The sequence below is a fragment of the Phyllopteryx taeniolatus genome, chromosome 14 (genome assembly GCF_024500385.1).
Source record: "Phyllopteryx taeniolatus isolate TA_2022b chromosome 14, UOR_Ptae_1.2, whole genome shotgun sequence".
NCBI classification, from domain to species: domain Eukaryota; kingdom Metazoa; phylum Chordata; class Actinopteri; order Syngnathiformes; family Syngnathidae; genus Phyllopteryx; species Phyllopteryx taeniolatus.
This window is the reverse complement of record NC_084515.1, coordinates 23,854,387-23,877,791: the sequence shown is the minus strand read 5'-3', so window position 1 is coordinate 23,877,791 and position 23,405 is coordinate 23,854,387. Positions and strand designations below refer to the sequence as shown.

The window sequence follows — 23,405 nt, the reverse complement described above, 5'->3', positions numbered from 1 at the left end:
TATTGCAAGGGGAAAAAAAGATGGAATTTCCCAATGACAAAGTCCGAATTTTAACTGAAAACTATACATAAAGTCATCATGTTACGGGGAAAATAAACATTATCTGGCAAAGTGGGGATAGCGTGAGGAAAAACAGCAACATCAAGGTTCAGTTGAAATATGGTGAGAAAGAAGATCACACATGATCTGAGACCGAAGACTGAATACAACAAGAAATATTAAAAAAAATAAAAATACAAGAGAAAACAAAAAGTGAATAAAATAACAATACTGTTGTTATATTACAGGAAAAATATTTCAAATTTACGAGAATCGTCAAAATATAAGACATTTATTTTCTCATGAATAAAATCTAAATTTAGGGAGTAAAAGCTTGAGAAATTTAGGGGGGGGGGGGGGGAAGTGTTCAAAAATGAATCAATCAAAATGTTCAGCACATAAAAGGTAAATATTTTTTTTAACTCGAAAGCATCATCGGATTGTTGCTTGCATAAATAAAACAAATAAAAACAGAATACAGTGATTAGCAAATCATGTTCAACCTATATGTAATTGAATACACTACAAGGACAAGAGATGTAATGTTCAAACTGATAAACTTTATTGTTTTTAGCAGATAATCATTAACTTAATTTTATGGCTGCAACATGTTCCACAAAAGCTGGGACAGGGTCATGTTTACCACTGTGTCACCTTTTCTTTTAACATTCAATAAACGTTTGGGGAACTGAGGACACTAATTGTTGAAGCTTTGTAGGTGGAATTCTTTCCCATTCTTGCTTGATGTACAGCTTCAGCTGTTGAACAGTCCGGGGTCTCCGTTCCCGTATTTTACACTTCATAATGCGCCACACATTTTCAATGGGAGACAGGTCTGGACTGCAGGCAGGCCAGTCTAGTACCTGCACTCTTTTACTACAAAGCCATGCTGTTGTAACACGTGCAGAATGTGGTTTGGCATTGTCTTGCAGGGGCTTCCATGAAAAAGACGTTACTTGGATGGCAGCATATGTTTCTCCAAAACCTGTACGTACCTTTCAGCATTAATGGTGCCTTCACAGATGTGTAAGTTACCCATGCCACTGGCACTAACACAGCCCCATACCATCACAGATGCTGGCTTTTGAACTTTGCGTCAATAACAGTCCGGATGGTTCTTTTCCTCTTTGGGGAAACGACGTCCACAATTTACAAAAACAATTTGAAATTTGGACTCGTCGGACCACAGAACACTTTTCCACTTCGCATCAGTCCATCTTAGATGAGCTCGGGCCCAGAGAAGCCGGCGGCGTTTCTGGGTGTTGTTGATAAATGGCTTTTGCTTTGCATAGTAGAGTTTCAAGTTGCACTTACGGATGTAGCGCCGAACTGTATTTACTGACATTGGTTTTCTGAAGTGTTCCGTAGCCCATGTGGTGGTATCCTTTACACATTGATGTCAGTTTTTCATTGAAGTGCCGCCTGAGGGATCAAAGGTCACGGGCATTCAATGTTGGTTTTCAGCCTTGCTGCTTACATGCAGTGATTTCTCCAGATTCTCTGAACCTTTTGATGATGATATGGACAGTAGATGACGAAATCCCTAAATTCCTTGCAATTGTACGTTGAGGCACATTGTCCTTAAACTGTTCAACTATTGAACAAGTGCATGAGAACACTTGTTCACAAAGAGGTGAACCTCGCCCTCTTTGCTTGTGAATGACGGAGCAATTCAGGGAAGCTCCTTTTCTACCCAATCATGGCACCCACCTGTTCCCAATTAGCCTGTTCACCTGTGGGATGTTCCAAACAGGTGTTTGATGAGCATTCCTCAACTTTCTCAGCCTTTGTTGCCACCTGTCCCAGTTTTTTTGGAACATGTTGCAGCCATCAAATTCCAAGCTAATGATTATTTGCTAAAAACAATGAAGTTTATCAGTTTGAACATTAAATATCTTGTCTTTGTAGTGTATTCAATTAAATATAGGCTGAACATGATTTGCAAATCATTGTATTCTGTTTTTATTTATGTTTAACACAACGTCCCAACTTCATTGGAATTGTAGTAAAACAATCAAATCAATATTTTTTATAAGGTTTTATGGTCCACAGCAAATTATTTGATGAAGTCATTATTATTATACATATACCTGTACATATGATATTTTCGTGATCATATTGAACATTTTGCATGTGTCCCTGAAATTGCTTTCCACTCTGTCACTGAATTTTTAATCTAAACTTTTTTTTTTTTTTTTAACTGAAAGGTATCCCTCGAGAGGAAATTCAACTCACACTCCTTTGTACAGCTATTCATTCAAGAATTTCATTTTGAGCGTTTGCGAATTTTACTGCAAAGACTATGGAATGTAGGGAATATGAGAATTATTGGAATGTGTAAAATAGTTCCCGAGAAGTTCGGAATCAGCTGACCAATTTGAAGTTAGAACGGGAAAGATGAGGAACGTTTTTGGTTCATTGCTTCATTCCCTTGATTTGAGCGTGTGGAAAATGGGGAATTCTGGGAAATGTGGACATTCGGGGATGGTGAAAAAATAGTTGCACTGGTGTCCTGAAGATGTCAATATGTTGATGTTGGAATGGTTTGATTCAGTGAAGAAATGTGGGGGGAGTAGAGTGAGTAGACAAAAACAAATGATTGCAATATCGCACCGTTATTATTTATTGCATTTGAACATTTGAAATTTTCGTACAGATTTGAGCAAGAATCATGGACTTTGACGCAAATGACTTATGACCATATACAACGATGGGGCGGGCCGGATGTCGTCCCCGGGCCTTGAATTGGACACCATTGTTTCAGAGTCATAGCGGCCATTTGACGTAAACTACGAACCAAAATGCGGCCAGCGACAAAAATGAGTTTGACATCCCTGGTCCACGGAGATGTGGCATCTAATATTGACATCAACCCGGCACCGGTGGAGCACAGAAGTGGATTCTTTTTAATAAGAACGCCTTCGACGAGCATGTATGCGGGGAACAGCGACATCCAGTGGACAACAATACGAGCACCTCAAATACAAAAACGCGCGTATTAGCTAAATCGAGCTCATTTGAGAGCATTTGTATCTTACCGTATACAGACGCCATATATACTTATGGCCTTAAAGTGTTTTTCTTGCAAATATTTACTGTAATTAGTGATAAAGAGTCCGGCCCGTTCCGATTTACGGAAACATTCGGATTACGTCTACGTCGTAGGTGAGTAACTCCGTCGTAAATCGAGGACCTCCTGAAATTGGAACTGTGGATTAAACTCTATCGAAAGTGCTGCTATCTTCTGGTCATTCACATTTACGATACACTTGGCGATTTCCTCATTGGCTGCTCCGAGCGTGACGTCACACACGCGACCCCGGAAATTGATCAAAACAAACCTCGACGGCGACGCGGAGTTTCTATTTTGACTTTGGTTGGGTTTTGTTTCGTTCCCACGAATTTTACCTTTTTTTGTTTAAAGCTAAATTTAAGTATCTGTCTGTTTATACAATTGGTTTGTGTTGGCTGCGCGTTTTCAGAGTGCAGAAATGAGCGACTTCCCTATAAGCCCTCTCGTTTTAATCGGAGTAGGATCCAGTTTTGCCTGTTCAGGGCTGTTTTATCATTTATACCAAGAGAAGAAAAGGGAGTTGATGACGCTGAAGGTAAGTGAAACTCACTCTTAAAGCGCTTAAAACTGTCCTTTTGTTTCATTTCACATAGTTTTTGGATTGAAGGTCACGTCAATAATGATTGGTTTTAGGAAATACCAGTATTCCGACCAGATCATCATTTGGCGACATTGTTGAAATCATCGCCCCACAGGAGGCTACAGTACGCCGCAGTTGAAGGTACAAGTACATAAGTGAACACATGTGAAAGGCAACTTCAATACATTTGCTTCAGTTTAAGGTCAGTCTTATTAGTTCCTTTTATGAAATTCAATAACTCTCTATTTTCATGACCATCACCCAATATATTTAGTTTATTTGTTCACAAGAACAAATACATCATCTGCATGAGGCCATATATATATATATATATAATTTATTTTGCCCAAGTGTTGTGTTTTACGTAAAAACATCCAAATCCAGTCCAGCAACAATCATTGTTTCAGTGATCAGGCTATTCTTATTAACGTTTATGACCATTTTTCTCTGCCCCAAATTTTTGGAACTTTTGCATTGGCCGCAGCCAGGTGTATTTTTGACACTTTCTTTGTATTTCGCAATGATGCAACGTTCGGCAGTTCTCACCCCTAAGATGATGACCTTCTACTATCCTCTGACTGACTTTCGTTGCTTTTTAGTATGAGGAGATCACTTGTGCGGCACGGTGAGCGACTGGTTAGCACATCTGCCTCACAGTTCTGAGGACCGGGATCAAGTGGTCTCGTAACATAACCCTGCTTCTTGGGGTCACTTAAATACAATTCAGTGGTAATTGATAAAGTGTGGTTTCAAACTAAATTGATGTTTTCCAGTCCATATCACTTTTCACCGTATTTATCATTAAAACATCTCCAATATTTTGTTCCAAAGCCTATCAAAATGGGAGCATATCATTGATTAATTTACTATATATAATGGTATGAATACTGTGTGGTAAACATTTGGCAGGACATTTTAAGGAAATGTTCAGTAGTTCCTAAATAAATAAATCTGTAACTGATTGACTGTTTTATGTTTTCCAGGCCTGGTCCAGGCAGACGAGAAGCCTCTTACCAGCCAATTTGTCCCAAGATGCTATGGTGTGCTGCAGAAGATAAAAGTCGTGGAACACGGTGAATACTGGAACTCCATCTCTAAAACGTGGTACGATTTGACTCAATCAAACTCGTTTTTTCCACTTGTCACTTTACAAACACATTGTCTTGATGACATTGGGATTACCTCCAGGAGCCCTCGGCCGACAAACAGGAAAGAAACCAACAACTCTGTGCCCTTCTCTCTCATCTGCCCTGGCTCCTACCTCGCTGACTTCCATGTGCAGGTGCAAGACCCCTCAGAGGGCTCGGGGTATTTCCTGGAGAGGATTTACCACAGAGTAAGACGAGCCGAGGAGGGCTTGGTGAACGTGGTCTTGCAGGGCATCAGCGGGGAGCGTGCGGTGGCGATAGAGGAGAGCGAAGAGATGCTGCGGGTGGGGAGCAGCCTGACTGTGTTTGGGGAGGTGGTCCTGGAGGGGGGCCACGGGAGGCTGCGGGCTCCGAGAGATGGCCGAGAGTACCTTCTGGTTCCCACAGACTACAAGCGCTTCATGGAGCAGCACGAGCGATCGGCAAGCATGTGGAAGATGCTGACGGCCGTTACAGGCGTCATTGGGGCCTCCGTACTAGCCGGTGTGATTTACAACACGGCGGGAAAACAAGATGATCGATCCAAATAGATGTACCGTGATAGTTATTGCGGTCCTGTCTCAGGTTTGTCTCACATTTGAAATTTTTGCACTCTGCTAAATGGGGAAATTAACAGAAATCCCCCTATTCCGGTTGGTTCTATTTCCTCTGGACAGATACAAATGTAATCATTAATTAAGTAATCATGGATTGGGAAAGACCCCTGAATCCAAACATTCCCACTGACACCACAAAGTCTTCCCACAAAGGTGGGAGCCATTGTAGCTGTGGACCAACTCCATATTTCTGTCCATTTTCCCCTTGCAGGTGTAGCAGCCAGGTGTCCCGATACTTTTGCTAAATAACTGTGGGATTTCAGGGTTTTCATTCACAGCCATCCCTGCGGATTCACTTAATTGACTTGATTTAAAAAGCAAAAGGCTTTCTGATAACCATGTGACCGCGTTTCAGTCGTCTGAGATCGTACCTGAGCCAACATTCAACATTTGAACAGTCGAAGAAATGTGAACGGTTTCCAAGTTATGAATGGACTGCGGATGAAAGTTTCAGAGGCAATTGATAAGGGATGAACCACTAACTTGCAATGTCTGACTAATTTTATTTTTGCTTGTCTTGTTTTACACCGTACAATGTAATGCATATGATTCACTATCTCTAATAGATATTTTAAATAATTTGATGTAGTATCGTTGGTTTTCGGTGAAAATGGTTTCAGACAGTGGCGTTGCGGTTGGAATACATGTGTCGACACACCTCTCAAAAGCTGAAACAAATGAAAGTTTCCACTTCTTCTCAAGGAGTCCCAGAGTCTCTTCTTTCCTTTGGCTAATTCCATTCACAGCATACACACATGACAAGTTGTACAGAGTAAATAACAATGGAACCTTGGGTTCTGCTCCATTGTCGAGTTCTTTTTCTGCTTTGACCGTTCTAAACGGCTGTTTATTCTCCGTCTTCCTCGGACGATTCCTCAGCCTCCCTCAGCCACTGGATGAACTTCAGAAGCTTTGGGGACAGTAGAGAAAAGCAGGCCAACATTTGTAAAAGTGACACTCTTCTTAGCATTAATATAGTCTCACATGCACACAAACTAACCTTTCCCACATTTCAACCCCAAACCTAAATGTATTTTATTGGGATGTCATTGACCAACACTAACTGGCAAATAATTGTGAAGTGGAAAGAAATAATAAAATCTGAAAAGTGGCACGCATAGTCCCCACAATATAATGAATCCCGTGCATCCATTTTCTCTCTTTTGTTCTTTGTCAAGGTGATTTTTTTTGTTAAATTCCCTTTAAGAGAATATAAATTAGACTTGAGTCTATGACTGTAACATTTTTGTTGCAAAATGCTGTGAATTTTCAAAGGTTGTAAACTTTCCAATGGGAATAAAACAGGAATTCATTAAATTGAACGTTATCTTAATAGGGAAATGTATTATAGCTGGAGAAAATATATTTTCGCATAATCCTGACTAAAAACAACCATATTTCATTTAAGTACAGTCAATATAAAGAGCCCATTGCCTGAAAGGGTTTAGCAAAAGTGCAGAGGCTTGAGGGAATATGCTTTTTCATTTACACGTTGTTGAATAAGCATTTGTGTTCATTTTTAAATGAGTTGTCTCGCCGCGATGACTAATATTTAACTTAACATTCATGTTTTTGTTCTTCAAACAGAAAAATGTATTACTCAATTCAATATTTAAAGTGCAAATAAATCTGTAGCAATGAAATGCTTTTTAAAATTCTATTATTTTGCATAGATGTTTTCCTATGACAAAACAGCGTGTTTATAGTCATGCTAATTTTCAAAATTCCCTAGTTTACCTTCCCATGGAAATTTACCGGAAACTTCTCTCAAATATTTGACCCCTTTGTAACACTACTGGTGTTATGTTGGCACTCACCCCTTGGTTCTTACGGAGCTGCCTGCTCTTGTCAGAGATGACGCCATTAGAAAACCAGCGCAGAATCATCTCCTCCTCCAGGATCTCCAGTTGGTACATGGTCATAAGAATCTAGATGGCAAATAACAGAAACGTTTCATCTCCAAGTACTCTTGGGCATTGTGAGCATTGACGACGTCATTCAGATGAGCCTCACCTTGCACATAGCAGCCCAGTGACTGTCCTGCTCCAGGAAGTGCTCCTCGAATGCAGACAGACAGTCCAGTTGGTCCTGTGATCGCTTCACATAATTCTTAAACACTGGCGCCCATTTCTCCAATAACTGAGAAGAACCACCCAAAGTGTTAAGACGTTTGTCATCCCTCAAGCGGTATGGAGATGAAACGGTATGGTCTAAAGTACTGTTGAATTCAGGGGTCTTGCAACACGTTCATTCATTCATTGAGAGAGGTGTGTCTCAGTACCTTTGTCCATAGAAAATAAATTGCCCCTGAAGAGAAGCATTACCGGCAGAAGGACAGCAACGTATTGGGATGCCGTGAGCTGTGAGCTCTGATGTTGGAACGGGAGCTCCAACAGCACTCCGGTCAGAATCTGCATCACTTCCTGTAGAGTGATGTTGTACGCGTACCTGGACCAAGAGTCACACACTTGTCACGTCACACTTTTTTTTAATTTTTTTTTTAACCTCTTCCACACAACGTTAAGACTTACTTGAGAGAGTTGATCTCAAGCACGAGGTGGTCGCAGCTGATATTCTCGTCCAACCCTCTTTGCAGGGTGCCCTGCACCTCCTTCTGGAACACTGCAGGTTTAAGTCCATTAGATTTGTTGCTTAGGCAACGCGATCGTGACAATGTTATCATTAAGCCTCAGTTTTAATTTAGTAGTTTATTTATTTCAACCATGTCCTCTTTGTTTTGTTAATAATACATCTTATATGGCACCTGCACAACGCTTATTTTGATCCATTATGTATTTAGTTTATAAGGCTGAAATAACAAAGAACCTTGAGGACCCAATCAGAAAACACAAAAAGCAATGGGCCACGCACTGTGTAGGCATAAATATTCATTTGAGGATCATCACTGAAGGAAATAGTGCATTTTTTGAACAACTTAAAACTGTTCCCAAGTATCTTGACTCAGGCCTTGTTCAATTGTACTAATCTTTTGCCTAGTTTGTGGCATTTGAATCTGTAAATTTTTAGATTATTATTATTTTTTTTTATTTTATTTTTTTAAAGCTTTTTGCTACTTTTACGGTACAAGGCTTTTAACCAACATCACGGGCTCTATTTTCCGAACTCAGCGTAAATCCGGCACGCCACGTGGCGTATCTCTGCGAAGGGGCGGTTTCAACCAGACTGTGGTATTCTCATAGCATGCATGGAGAGAGCAATCAGTGTCATTGCATTGATGGGCACGGCAGTTCTTTTGAGTGTACTGAATCGTTCGAATCAGTTCTTTTTTTCCTCAACGTACACACAGCACCCCATATTAACAGAAAAAAACAGCATTGTTGAAATTTTTGCAGATGTATTAAAAAAAAAAAGCCGTAAGTATTCAGACTCTTTGCTGTGACACTCATATATTGAACTCGGGTGCTGTCCATTTCTTCTGATCATCCTTAAAATGGTTCTACACCTTCATTGGAGTCCAGCTGTGTTTGGCCAGAACCCTTCCTAGAGCTGGCCGTCCGGCCAAACTGAGCAATCGGGGTGGAAGAGCCTTGGTGAGATGGGTAAAGACGAACCCAAAGATCACTGTGGCTGTGCTCTCCAGCCCTCCACCAGTCGGGGCTTTATGGAAGAGTGGCCCGACGGAAGCCTCTCCTCAGTGAAACACACACACACATGAAAGTCCGCATGGAGTTTGCAAAAAAAAAAACGGTTGATAGTGAAAGCTATCCCCGTCAGGACTTGCAGTTAAAATCACTCATGAGTACATTCACTACGTAGTACGTCGCTCCTTGCGCAAACGAATCACTCATCGTACGAGTACATCGCTCCTTAGCGGATCGCGAACGAAGTTCAATGAACGAATCGCTCTCCAGTTCTTCAGTACAGCAGTACATTCAGTTCACTTAGTCTCCATTGTCACTTGGCCGTGTGGCAAAAGACAACGTCGTGACATATGCAGGATGAGCTGGTGATATACCTACTCACGCGGGTGATTAAAATATGACTGTGGAATGAATCCATCCCCACCCATTCACCACTGCATTTTTTCATGGCAATTATAAGGGAGCAGGCCTGTCACAATAATTACTGTATCGACTTATTGTTCGATAAATAAAATGGACATGATCGTTTTTCCGCACTCGATAAATGGTCATTGTGGTGAGCCGACATAGTTGGATGGCTGTGTCATTAGCTGCTAGCATAGAACGCCAGTGGACCGTTACGCTCTCTTATTTTGTTACCTTGAGGACCTGGGCGGGTTGGAACTCGGTGATGGAACGAGGCAAGCAAGCTTGTACTTGAAGTACAACCCAGAGTGTGGGGGGAAAAAAAGCCAGCGCCCGTAAACTCGTAAAGACAATAAAGGCATTTTTGTTCGTGGAGTGAGCACTACATCACCAAGCCACTGAATTACAACCCCATTCCAATAAAGTTGGGACGTTGTGATAAAGATAAATAAAAACAGAATACAATGATTTGCAAATCATGTCCGACCTATATTTAATTGAATACACTGCAAAGACAAGATATTTAATGTTCAAACTGATCAACTTTATTGTTTTTAGCAAATAACACGTTCCAAAAAAGCTCATGATTTTCTCGAACATGATTTGCAAATCATTGTACTCTGTTTTTATTTATGTTTAACACAACGTCCCAACTTCATTGGAACTGGGGTTGTACATTTGTCAATTAGGGTGCAGATCTGTCCATGTAGACACATTGCCAAACACATGTGACGTGTGGGCAGGCAATCCAGAGACCCAAATATTTGTATATAAGCAATTAACGAGTAAACTTTCCAAAATAGGTCCACTGTAAAATCATTGTGTTTTCCTTCGTTGGCCCATAGACACCAGTAACAAGGCTTTGATCAGCTTTGGCAACTTGACTCACCTTTTGCATCATCCATTTCAGGGGAAGGAATCACTGGATCATCAGGACCATCAGACTCGCTGTCCTCACTCTCGCTCTCAACATTGGAGTTTAACGTCAAGCCTTGGACAACAACAAAGTAAATGAGACAGCGGCACTGTAGGAGGTGTCATTTCATGGACCACAGACATGAGTAAGCAATAAGATCTTAGTTGGTTGTCCTACCCCAGAGACATTGTGACAGCTCTTCATCATCTGTGTCATCCAGACAGCTGGCTTTCCAGATGTAGCCTTGTCCTTCTGCTCCAACCTCAGTGGGGTTAAAACCTGCAAAGGAAACCAATTACATCTCACTGCTACCACAGCTGGATTCGACTTGAGTTTTCAAAACACACCTTTCTGTTTGATTTTGTCCTTGCTCTGCCCAACGGTGGCGCCATCGCTGAGGAATTCATCGTCGTCGTCCTCCTCCTCTTCTGCTGGATAATGCATGGACACCACAGTGCCCTCTGGCACAGAGATGTGTGGTCCCATCACCACCTTGAAAACAAGTCAAAGAGTCACACACGACCCACGTGCATTTTAAACAATCTATCGCATATGAAAAGCTCTGTGTAAAAAAAGCTGTTTTTGTGGTGACAATATTTATAATCAGGAGAGTACATGATGCTTACATTGTACGCCAGGACGCACTGTTTATTAAGCGTGACACCTTCTTTGACTTCAACCTTGTCGCAGACCACAGAATGCCTAATCACCACATTACAGCCAATTTGAACATTGTTCCAGACGTAAGCGTGGTCCAGAGTTACATTGTCACCTGATGCACAAAAACATTTTAAAGTTATATACTGTATTGGACAACCTATTTGTTTTCAGTGTGACCATTTGCAAACCTTTGCAGTTAACTCACCTATGGTGCAGTTGTGACCGATGACGCTGTTGGAGATATAACAGTCGGCGCCAATACTGGTGTCACAGCCAATGAGTACGTTCTCCTCCATCTGGCTGCCGTGGCCAAGGGTCACCCCGGACCCACGGTAGACATTGTGCCGCGAGTAAGTGCAGCTCCATCCTTTCTGGTCTGTAAAATTAGCCTCGGGGGTGAGAGGGTAGACCCACCGTCTCACCAGATCAGACGACACTGAATCATACATGAGCAAGTTGGACACTCGGGCACCGTAACCATCTCTGGTGACATGCAGATGTATCTGATTGCCCAGGATCTGGGGGGGGGGGTTGAAAAACAATGTTTTGAGCTGTGTCACATCACAGAATCTGGGTTTTAAGGAGCAGTGCAGATGACTTAGGAAATCCATTTGTGAATGACATCGTCACCTGCTGTATTTTGCTCGCTTGAAATTAGGTTTTTACATCTGGACAGGGAAAAGGTCCTCACTTCCAATCGTATAGGAAAGTTCACATATAATATAGCTACTGGCAACTGAAGGCCACATCAAGGTTCTCTTACACAACTTGGAAGGGGGTGAGAGTAGGGTAAAAACATTTAACTAGGGATGAACCATTTTATGGATACACCGTGATAACCTTCCCAACACTGGAAAATCATTTGGTGAGTGGTGACACAACTGCAGGTCGCATGTGAGGGGGTGTCTTCAGTTTAACATACTGCCATCTTTTGACCTCTCGCAAAACAGTGGAGGTTGTGTTTTAAAGTGCACGCGGCTATTTGCTGGTGTGCTGTCGCCAACTAGGATATTTGATGAATTGCTAGTTATAGTTTGAACCAGAAGTCTACATTTACGATACAAAAAGACATTTTCTTTTATTTCCTCACTCTCTTACATAAAATCAGACTAAACCTTTCCTGTTTTAGGTCAATTAGGATAACCAAAAATTATTTATATTTGCTGAATGCCAGAATGAGAGGATTTTCTCGTCAATTTTTCATTACTCTCTTCAAAGTCAGAAGTTCACATGCAGTAAGATTACTATGCCTTTAAACAATTTGGAAAAAAAACCAGATGATGATGTCATGTCTTTGGAAGCTTCTGATCATCTCATTGACAACATAAGAGTTAATTAGACACACACCTGTGGACATATTTGAACTAGGCACACATCAAACCCACTGCTTCTTTGTGTAACATAATGGGAAAGTCAAAAGAAATCCACGAAAATATCAGGAAGAGAATTATGGACTTGCACAAGCTGGTTCATCCTTGGGTGCAATTTCCAGATGCCTTCAGGTGCCGCATCCATCTATTCAAACAATTATACTCAAGTATAAACACCCTGGGAATGTCCATCCATCATACTGCTCTGGAATGAGACGGGTTCTGTGTCCCAGAGATGAATGTGCTTTGGTCCAAAATGTGCAAATAAACAAACAAAAGAACAAAACCAAAAGACCTTGTGAAGATGTTTGCTGAAGCTGGTAATTGGACCGATATAGGCTACTCTACCAGAAAGAATCCATTGCTTCAAAGGAACCCTAAAAAAGCCAGATCATAGTTTGGAAATGCATACAGGGACAAAGCCCAAATGTCCTGTGGTCTGACCAAACTACAATGTAACTCTTTGGTTCAAATGAGCATTGCTACATTTGGAGGGAAAAGAGGGAGGCTTTCAAGTATGAGAACACCATCTCAACGTTTAAATAGTGGGGTGGCAGTATCATATTCACAAAATAGATGGCATCATGAGGAAGGAACCTGATGTGGAAATACTGACGCGACATGTCAAGACATCATCGGGGCGGTTAAAAGCTTGGGCGCAAATGGCTCTTCCAGATGGAGAATGACCTGAAGTGTTTGCCAGACTGGTTACAAAGTGTCAATGTTTTAGAGTTGCCATTGCAAACTCCTGATTTCCGTCCAATTGAAAAGGCATGTGGAAGCAACATGGCCTACAAACTTGGCTCAGTTACACCAGTTCTGTCAAGCGTAATGGGCCAAAATTCCTGCGAACTATTTTGAGACGCTTGTGGAAGGATACTCCATCATGTTCAGCTCAAGTCACACAGTTTAAAAGGCAATGGTACCAAATACTAAATGTATGTAAACTTTGGACTTTACGAAAAGTAATGAAAAATTGTCTACAAAAATCCCTCCCTCATTAATTCTGGCATTTAGCTAATAGGAATAATTTTGGGTAATCTAATTGACCTAAAACAGGAAAGGCCACATATAGTCAATCCACCCTTCTCAATCACATTCACACCTATGGACAATTTAGTCTTTAATGAATCTAACGTGCATGTTTTTGGAATGTGGGAGGAAATGGGAGTAGACAGAGAAAGCACACACAAGCACGAAAAGAATATGCTAACACTACACGGAGGCTAGAGCCGAGATTTGGACCATGACCTGCCACCTCACCACAAGATGTCTCCAAATCCTCTGCACTGGTCCTTTAAATAAAATACCAATAGCTGTTTATTACCTCTTCATTGACCAAAATCCCCCTGACAAAGTCATTCTTCGTTTGGTAGTCAAAATTGTCGGTGAAGAGCTCGGCAACCTAGAATATGAGACAATCTGGTTTTTTTGTTTGGGAAAAACAATGCTTTCAACAGGATGGGTCTTTGGAATGGTCCTTACCTGCGGTGAGCAGATACTGATGTGACAGTCAAGGAGGTCATGTCTGATTTCAAACTCATCACTTCCGTTGTGGAAAATGTTCTGGGGATGCCGCAGTACTTTAGTTACTATACATATTTTTTATTTTTAACAATATTAAGCTCAATCTAATATGATATAGTAAAATGGTAAAAAAGGCTTTCACTTGCCAAGTATTTAAGGTTTTGCCTTTTCAAAAAGAATAAGGTCGTTTTGGTTGACATTGTGATTTCTGATTGTTGTTGTAGTCTGCGCGGAATACCGTGCAACCCTTTGTCAAGGAATCCCTTACCATGGGAAAATGAAGCTTCTTTAAGCTTTGTGTCTTGTGGTAGTGCAAAACCCGTTGACTCTTGCTGTCCGTAGCAACAATCACGTCGTCTTCCTCACACCGAGACTTGTGACCCGGCGACGATTCCTTAAAGAGCATCGTCATCACGGAGATGTTCTTGTCGATCTTTCGACGCTGCCTTAAGCATATAAAACTCACTGGTCACATCATTAGGTACACAACCACAATAATTAGCAGATCAGTGATTCTCAAAGTGCGGTATGTGTACCACACACTCCCTCTAGTGGTATACGAAAGCATCAACGCATAAGTACAGTTCAGCTGTATTCAATTTTCTTAGTACACATTTGCATTTAATCTATGAAAAACATTTGCTTTTATACTTTTAGGTACAATTTGTATTTAATTTCATGTGCAATGCATTAGAATTGAAGCATGATTTCAGCACAGTTTTGGATTTTCCTATATTTAAGTGCAATGTTAATGTTCTGTGCATATGGGTTTACAATATCAATAATACATTACAATGACAACCATTTTTAAGGAATAAAACCCTCATTCATCTCATTTTTCACAAACACTTGGGCCTACTACGCTACTGTATATTAGTTAATATGGTTGTATTTGGAGAGCAAAGGGTTTTTTTCTTGGTAGTACTTGGTGTAGAAAGTTTCAGCCCACTAACTGAATGATGTCTATATTATGACACACTTGACATGTGAATAACACTTACAGTGCCGTGTAAAAGTATTGGCCCCCTTTCTCAAATTCTTCGATTTTTGCAGTTTCCACACTTTGTTTATCATCAAACAAAAAGTCAATATCAGACACGAATGACCCAAGTGAACTTTAAATGCTGTTTTTAAATGGTTATTTCATTTAGTCAGGGAAAAAAATTATTTACAGTTACCTGGCCCTGTGTGATAAAGTAATGGCCACCTAAACCTATTAACTGGTTGGGCCGTCCTCAGCAGCAACAACTGAAATCAAGCGTTTTCTATAACTCGTAATTAATCTTTCACATTTCTGCTGACATATTTTGGCTCACTTTTCCTTGCGGAATTGTTTGAATTCAGCAAAAACTCCATTTTTTTCGAGCATGAACTGCCTTTTTAAGGTCATGCCACTGCATTTCAATCAGATTCAAGTCTGGATTTTGACTAGGCCACTCCAAAACCTTCATTTTGGTTTTTTTAAGCCATTCAGAAGTTGACTTGCTGGTGTGTTTTGGATTGTTATACTGTGCTCCAGCCTGAGGTCACAAATTGATGGCTGAATATTCTCCTGCAGGATTTTCTGATAAAGAGCAGAATTTATGGTTCCATCAATCACAGCAAGTTGTCCAGGTCCTGAAGGAGCTAAGCAGCCCAAGACCATCACACTACTACCACTTCATGTTTGACTGTTGGTATGATGTTCTTTTTCTGAAATGCTAGTGCTACATTTATGCCAGATGTAACGAGACAGACACATTCCAAAAATCACATCTTTCCACTCATCAGTCCATATAATATTCTCCCAAAAGTCTTGGGGATCATTGTTTTTTTTTTGTTTGTTTGTTTTTTGTGCAAATGTAAAGACAAGCCTTTATGTTCTTTTGGGTCAGCAGTGGTTTTTGCTTGGGAACTCTGCCATGGATGCCATTTTTGTCCAGTCTCTTCCTTATCGTTATGTCATGAACACTGACCTTAACTGAGACAGGGGAGGCCTGCAGTTCTTTCGAAGTTGTCTTGCGTTCCTTTTGTGGCCTCCTGGATGAGTCGTTGCTGTTCTCTTGGGGTCATCTTTGTAAGCCGGCCACTCCTGAGAAGATTCACCACTGTTCCATGTTTTCTCCATGTGAGGAAAATGGCTCTCCCTTGGAATCCCAAAGCTTTAGAAATTTGCAGACTGATAGATGTCAATTACTTTATTTCTCGACGGTTTTGGAATTTCTTTGGAACGTGTCATTGCAGCTTTTTTTTCTCCTATCTTTTGTACGAATTGATTTGGTCGGGACAGATTCTGTTTAAGTGATTTCGTGAGTGAACAGGTGTGGAGGTCATTAACCCAAAATTGTGATTAGCCACTATTAATTCATGATATAACAAGGACGGGTAATTACTTTTTCACACAAGGACGGGTAACTTTTTAAAAATAATAATAAAATAAAGCATTTTAAGTTCACTTGGCTTATATTTGTCTGATATTTACATTTGTTTGATGCATTAAAGTGAGGATACCTCCGGAAAACTATAAGAATTTGAGAAGGGGACCAATAGTTTTTCACAGCACTGCACCGACATCTTATTAGCATTTTGCAAGTAGATCCTAGTCTTACCTGTGCTCCTGCAGAGCCTGACTGATGTCAATATTGGATACCACATCTCCATAGACCAACAAGAAATCTGAGCGTACAAGAGACTTTGCATCGACATCCCTGAGCACATCCCCCAGGGATCTGTACAGATCTGATGTGATGATGCGGACTGTGTTCGGAGAGGTCGATCGACACCATTTGGACTTCCTATCAGAAACGATGCAAGATAAAAAAAAAAAAAAGAGAGAAAAAAAAGCACATAATAGACCTGACGTTTCTCTGCTCATGAGTTTTGAGTCTAGTGTTTATTAATGGCACGTACAGCAAGTGTTCCTTAATGTGTCCTGCCATCCAACAGCAAAACACGTATGTTTCCTGGACTCCCGTGGAAGTGAGGAACTCCAGAGTGTAGTCGATCATTGCAACATTGCCCAGAGGCAACAAAGCCTGTCGCCCAAGTTTGACACTTTACATCACATTAAATTCGCAGTCGTGTGCCAAAAACCATGAAGACTTACTAAGCAGAACTACCAAGAGAAATTCGATATTAGGTAATAATGACACGAGTGGAAAATAAGTACACAGTTATTTGTATTAGTCTGAGAAGAAAGAAGACATGTAAGGTTTGACAGCGTGGTTAGCTGCTGCTAGCAAAGGTGCTAGCTCAGCACGGTGCCTTCCTTACCCGCGGCTGCTCTTTGGTCACAGGGAAAAACTTCCGGTTGAAGCTGTCAGCGACTAGAACCGCCTGCAGCTGGGGCTCTTCCTCGCCTTGCTCACAGCCACCTTTTCTCCCTGAAATGTTCTGTTTTCCTCCTTTACCGGCCATGCTCCAATGTTTCGCGTCCCACCGATGGCGTCAGAAACGGCTACGGCGGCCGAGGTGGGACTCGACCGACACGCGAAGCCGAATAATTAGGAAACAAACGTCATACAGTACAGTTGGTACTGTTTTTGCTTCATATTATTATATATCTAATCAGGTTTTTACGATAAAACCATTCCATTTCAAAATCTGGTGTTGCACTTGCCGATAATGCCAACAGTATTTTTACTCCATTTACAGTACGTACGTCATACAGCCTGTACCCAACTATAAAAACAATTACAATGACAACCTTAATGTTTTTGTCACCCAATATGTCTTCAAATATAATTCAATAAGACCATGGGATTCGTTTGCACTTCAAAACCTGAACAAGAGTTGACAATAATTTTATGACCTTCTCAACTGCTTTTGTAAATAATTTGTTACTGGCCAGAAGAATTCCGTTGTACAATATAGATCAATGTACAATGTGTTTTTTGTTTGTTTGTTTGTTTGTTGTTGTTACGAGTCAACATCCGTGAAAACAGCAGAATCAAAATCCAACGAAAACACTCAGCACAGCTAATCTTTCATTTTTTATTTGATTTTTTTAGTTCAAGAGTAGCAGACAAATCCATGAAATGAGCAACTGAAGCAAGCTAAACATTCATCGAAACAAAAACATCCAACTCTTGTCAACAATTTAGACAAGAACCTTCATTGACTGCTCTGTGAAAGTTCAACTGTTTACAGAAATGTTCTCTATCAAGGGTGTCTGAGAAAGCGAGAGAGAACAATCTACTGGTGGTGTTTTGTTATCTTCCTGCTGTGCTCCAACACAGATTCATATCGCTGAGTTTTGGAGGCCCAGGCAGCTGGAATTCCCTCAAACCCAAGCTGGAAGAATTTTAAAAAAAAACACACACACACATTTAATAAATAATTAGGCAAAGCACAGTAGTATTAGTAGTGTAGTGTGTGTACATTTGTAGTGTGCATTTATAGTGGTAGATGTGAAATACTAAATGAAGAATTTGTCCTACCTGAGCACCAAGACAAGCCCCAATAAAGGAGCCTCTGCTACAGGTGCATCCCCCACAGCGCATGGTTTCTCTGACTGCCTGTTCATAGTTCTTGGCTGTAAGGACTCCATGCAACGCTGCTTGGAACGCACCTGGCAAACCTAAAGGAAGCCAAATCAGATGAGCATTTGTTGATGAGATAACAGCTATATTTCGGTCTTTTTTTTTTTTTTAAATTGATATTTACCAATTCAAAGTAAGACAAACAAAAGAGAGTTGATACCTCAGGTGTTGGGGAAGATGGCTGGAATAAGTTCCTGGGGGGTTTTGGATAAATTCTCCTTTACCTGAAGAATATGCCCTGAAATTGGACCCACAAAAAATAGCCACACATCAAACTTTACACGTTATTCGTCACAGTGAGGTTTGCTCAAATGGGTCAGTAACTTTGATTCAGTACCGCAACAACATATTGTAGCGCACATACCAATGACAGCTCGGTCCAAATCCTGTGCTTGTTTTTTGTTTGGGTCATTGAGCTGACCGAGAACGGCCTCCAGAGCTTTCGGATCCGGACCATTTAAGATGAAATACTCCAAGAACCTGAGGAAAATACAGCAATGTGGAAGTAGAGGTACAGTGCAATAACATATTACATTTTGGATATGCGATATTTTGTTTTCTCTTGATTGCTGACACCGGTAAAGCTTTGCTGCCAGCCCTTACAGTGCACAACATGAATGAGGGTGCCCACTTCAGAAGTAGGCTTTTTATCAATTTCTCAGAGAACACGAAAACAATGTTCACAATGTTGATGACGATTCGAATCACCTCCGGTTGAATTCTTCTTATTTTTTTTAATACACGTTACACAAAAAAAAACCATATATTTTTTCTCCAGGTACTCTGACATTCCAAAAACGTGCGGTAGGTTAACTGAAGACTGAATTGTCTGTAGGTGCAAATCTGAGTGTGAATGGTTGTTTGTCTATATGGTCATTGGCTGGCGACCAGTTCAGGGCGTACCCCACCGCTCACCCAGAGTCAGCACGCCCGCGACCCTAGTGGGGGCAAGCGATACGGAAGGTGGATGGATGGCTGGATGGACTTGCACTTTTTGAATTGACCCACTGAAGTGAGGTTTTCCACTGCACGAGTCAGCATGAAGCGACGGGGTCTTCATGCCAGTGCATGCTCGTTTGCTGCCATCTTGCGAACATATAGTGATACTACATGGAAGGCTTTCTGGCTGCAGCTGCAAATTATGGTAAAATTCATCCCTCCATTTTCGATATGGTTTAACCCTATTAGGGTCATGGGTGAGCTGGAGTCCTTCGCTGCTGACTTTGGGCCAGAATCAGGGCACACCGTGGACTGGTCCCCAGCCAATTAAACTAACGCGTCTTTGGAGTATTTGAGAAAGCCAGAGTACCTGGGGGGTGTAAGACCAAAAAACATGCAAACACGGGGAGACCTTTATTATATATCGCTGGCATCGGCATGACGTACTAAAATCTTATTCTCATCGTGAAGTTGCAGCAAAATGCTATAAAATAGATACTGACCTGGCAGCTGCCAAAGTCTCTGCGACACACGTGTCATTGTTTTGTGTGACCCGGACGGCCTGCTCAACCTTTTCCAACATGTCTGGCTTCCCTGCGTAAAAGGCCACTATGGGAGCAAGTTTAGCTATTCCATCAATCTGACAGTCAGTCTCACAACCTGTAGATAGTATAGTATTATGGTTAGTTGTTTGTCTTCATAGTGTCATCACTTACTTCAATCTCAGAGCCAAAGTTTCTTTCACCTGTCTCCTCCTTGTGAGAATCCACATTCTTCAGGAAGCTTTTTAAACTAGCATGTCTCCACGGTCCCTCAATGGGGAGCTGAGGTTTTGGACCTGGAAACAAACCCAAGGATTATGAGCAGAAAATCAGAAAATGTGTGTATCTTCATCACAAACATCCAGGGTCCTGACTCCAAATACGTATTTATCTTCTTACCGCCTCTCTGCCTGTAAGGGTCATTGACAGGCGTGTCATACTCTGACCCCGGCCCAAAGAATTTTAGTGTGCGCTGTTTCAGATCATCAATATATAAACCTGATCAGAGGAATTTGAGAAATCAGATTTAAGTAAAAATTCGAATAACAGGAACATCTAAAAGACAACAAGCAGGTGTTTCATGACAAAATAAACGTTTCCATTCAGTAATCTATTTTCTACTGCATCTACTTTTGCAGGCAACTTGAACCTTGAAATATTTTTCACAATGCAGTATATACAATTAAATTTACAATTAAAAACATTATACAAAAAAAAATAGAATAATAATCACAAATAATCGATTATGGTGAAAAAAAATGGTGACACTTTTTAATGTCCAAACAAATATGAATAGCATTATGTTCGGCCAGGATGTGGCTGTTGATAATTGCGTGAGTAAGATGTGACACAAAAGTCTACCTTCACGTTCAGACAACGACTCAAGCAGGACATATGCTTGGTCCCCATAGCAGCTCTGCTGGCCCGTCTGTCTCTTGTAGAAGGGGTTGGCTGATTCCGAGCGGAATTCCGGATTCGGCTCCTGACCTAGGATCTCTTGCAGCTTCTGGAGGTCATAGACCCAGTGGAGAGGCTGCGCTGTGAGTTACAAGTCATCAAGCAGCGTAAAAACAAGGTTTTACCCAAATCAGGCATATCAATGGCCTTTCTTATTGTTCACATATAATTGATTGATTTTAAGAGTATTGGTTTTATTTACATATAAAACACACTAGGCGGAACGGTGTACGGCTGGTTAGCACATTTGCCTCACAGTTCTGAGGACCCGGGTTTAAATCCCCGGCCTCGCCTGTGTGGAGTTTGCATCTTCTCCCCGTGCCTGCGTGGGTTTTCTCCGGGTTCTCCGCTTTCCTCCCACATCCCAAAAACATGCATCACAGGTTAATTGAAGACTCTAAATTGTCCGTAGGTATGAATGTGAGTGCGAATGGCTGTTTGTTTCTATGTGCCCTGCGACTGGCTGGCGACCAGTTCAAGGTGTAAACATGCCGTAACAACCAATGGTACCGTTGAATGTCAAAGGGATGACTCAGTTTATCTGGTTTGGGTTCAGTACCACTCGACAAATGAAAACCTTTATCCATCGTCTGTAACGAGAAATTCTGATAACCCCAGTGGAGGAATGACAGATTTAAGCCATATTTCACAGTCATGTCACAACATTTAATTGGCAGGAATATTTGGCATTGTTTTCTTGGCACGTCGGTTCCTATATGTCGGTATGCACTTTGGTGTTACTAAATGATACTACATATTGATTTATTTAGAAATATTTTGCGGACACCAGTTTTGAGAATCTATTCTAATGAGATCAAGTACAAGAGCTGCAGTTGTAGTTTACAAAGGTATAGACGTGCACCGCGCCATAATGGGCGACTTAACAAATGGTTTTCTTTGTCATTTATTTGAATTGGTGTAATGACACACACAGTACGGTGACTAATATTTTTGGAAATAGTGACACACCAGCGCAGGAAAAACAGATGACAGACATTTAGATATGTTTTGTGACCATTATAATATCAACATGAGCCATTTTTACTTGATCTATTTATTATAAAGAAAAGGACAAATATAAGCATCTGTGTTCAAGGTCGCATCAAGCAAGTATTCTGTCGTGCGAAATTACCTGCTGCATCTGCAACTGCTGATCCCACAATAGCTCCTATTGCCCTGTTAGCCACTGCTGCCATCTGTGGAACAACTACATTGCTTTTTAACAAAGTCGCGAAATGTTTCCAATACTAAACGCAAGCATTATTATTATTATTTTATGTTTTTGCAGGTCAATACAATTCAGTTTGCATTGGCAATTCTTACCTTAAACTACTGTTGTGATCGGCCTGCTACCGCCACGACAGGAAGCAAAGCATAAGACAAGAAGAAATGAACAGTTTGTTGCTGCAGCGCCCCTCATAGGATAGGAGTTGTAACCGCTCAACAACAATGTTACGAAAAGTATGTTTGATCGTTGTTGTCATGTTTTCAAGGAAAAAACAGGTAGCCTAAACCATCACATCATTTCATTTGTTGAGCTCAACCATCAACGGGACAATTCTTATGGAATATATATATATATATATATATATATATATATATATATATCTCATGTTAAGTGAGTGCACTGAACTAGTAAAATAATATCAAGGCTTTTAAAAGATTCTATTTTCTCACCATTTTCTATCATGAGTTGCAAGATGTTACTGCTGACAATATCAGCTTTATACGTACGTTGTGAATGTGAGCTGCTGATTGCAACTGCACTTTATATTGTGACAGGTTCATTAATTACAGGCTTGTTGAAGTTTACTCTCACTCCTCTTCTTTCAAAAGGTCAGATTTGTCGTTCATAAGGTCAAGGCGGACGAACGCTATCCTAATGAAAGCCGAGGACGCGCAGCTTATCCGCATACGACGTGTCATATCTCCATAATGTTCAGCTTGTGGATGTGGAGCAGCAGCTGCCGTGTAAATTACAAGATGTAAAGTAGCTACGCAGCGGTATCTGGAGCATGTAATAGTAGGATATTCAACTGTACCTCCTTCTGGTATCACTGCAAAATGTTGACAGTTACAGTGAATTAGTTCGATTCGCCATTATTAGTGACAACACACATCGCTGGTTTCAGGTTACATACGCTCACACATAGCGGACATCCTCCAACTGTTCCCTTCAAACGAAGACCTGTAATACTGCATGCTGGCATATCTTGCCACAGATAAGAAGGGTGGGTCGCTTGCCTACATTTATTTTTAGTTTCAATTTGTAAAGTATCTTAAGCATACACTGCAAAGGGCACACAGGGAGAAAAAAAAAAAGGCCTCAGTCCCCAGTGAAAATCTCTTTTTAGGATTATGCTGTGCAGGTGCCAACTGCAGTAAATAAGACACCAGCACCCCCTCCTGATATGTACTTCTCTGTACCTCATCCATTATTTTTAGCTGAGATCCAATCCGACATCTTCACTTAATATGGGAAAACTGTGCCGCATCTCTAAATGAACGTCTCTTTATTGATTCGGAGCAGC

At 41.0% G+C, this 23,405-nt stretch overlaps 3 protein-coding genes across 6 annotated transcripts; 1 reads left to right on the top strand and 2 right to left on the bottom strand.

Annotated features, from left to right (window-relative positions):
- Positions 1-2,747: 2,747 nt before the first annotated feature.
- On the top strand, positions 2,748-6,575 carry LOC133489062 (mitochondrial ubiquitin ligase activator of nfkb 1-A). Of its 2 annotated transcripts, XM_061797751.1 has the most exons (5): positions 2,748-3,647; positions 3,746-3,833; positions 4,676-4,796; positions 4,881-5,404; positions 5,648-6,575. In XM_061797751.1, exons 1-4 carry the CDS (start codon positions 3,531-3,533, stop codon positions 5,368-5,370), a joined length of 816 nt encoding a protein of 271 aa, XP_061653735.1. In that variant the 5' UTR covers positions 2,748-3,530; the 3' UTR covers positions 5,371-5,404; positions 5,648-6,575. The 2 variants fall into 2 exon arrangements, with proteins under 2 accessions (XP_061653735.1, XP_061653734.1); XM_061797750.1 differs by having other exon boundaries at positions 2,750-3,647; positions 4,881-6,575.
- eif2b5 (eukaryotic translation initiation factor 2B, subunit 5 epsilon) lies at positions 5,920-17,370 on the bottom strand. Its single transcript, XM_061797749.1, has 16 exons — positions 17,169-17,370; positions 16,806-16,930; positions 16,505-16,690; positions 14,185-14,362; positions 13,875-13,955; positions 13,717-13,794; positions 11,225-11,537; positions 10,986-11,131; positions 10,707-10,851; positions 10,537-10,638; positions 10,333-10,434; positions 7,968-8,058; positions 7,761-7,884; positions 7,450-7,575; positions 7,254-7,364; positions 5,920-6,346 (listed from the first exon to the last, which is right to left on the bottom strand). The coding sequence occupies exons 1-16, from the start codon at positions 17,310-17,312 to the stop codon at positions 6,284-6,286; spliced, it is 2,115 nt and encodes a 704-aa protein (XP_061653733.1). The 5' UTR covers positions 17,313-17,370; the 3' UTR covers positions 5,920-6,283.
- A 504-nt stretch (positions 17,371-17,874) lies between these two features.
- LOC133488693 (crystallin J1A-like) lies at positions 17,875-22,935 on the bottom strand. 3 transcript variants are annotated; one of them, XM_061796889.1, is made up of 11 exons: positions 22,917-22,935; positions 22,198-22,223; positions 22,007-22,070; positions 20,779-20,955; positions 20,317-20,415; positions 20,121-20,213; positions 19,879-20,035; positions 18,801-18,916; positions 18,597-18,674; positions 18,335-18,474; positions 17,875-18,188 (listed from the first exon to the last, which is right to left on the bottom strand). In XM_061796889.1, the coding sequence occupies exons 3-11, from the start codon at positions 22,068-22,070 to the stop codon at positions 18,090-18,092; spliced, it is 1,023 nt and encodes a 340-aa protein (XP_061652873.1). In that variant the 5' UTR covers positions 22,198-22,223; positions 22,917-22,935; the 3' UTR covers positions 17,875-18,089. The 3 variants fall into 3 exon arrangements, with proteins under 3 accessions (XP_061652873.1, XP_061652871.1, XP_061652872.1); XM_061796887.1 differs by lacking the exon at positions 22,917-22,935 and having other exon boundaries at positions 22,198-22,350; XM_061796888.1 differs by lacking the exon at positions 22,917-22,935 and having other exon boundaries at positions 22,007-22,081; positions 22,198-22,335.
- Positions 22,936-23,405: the final 470 nt, after the last annotated feature.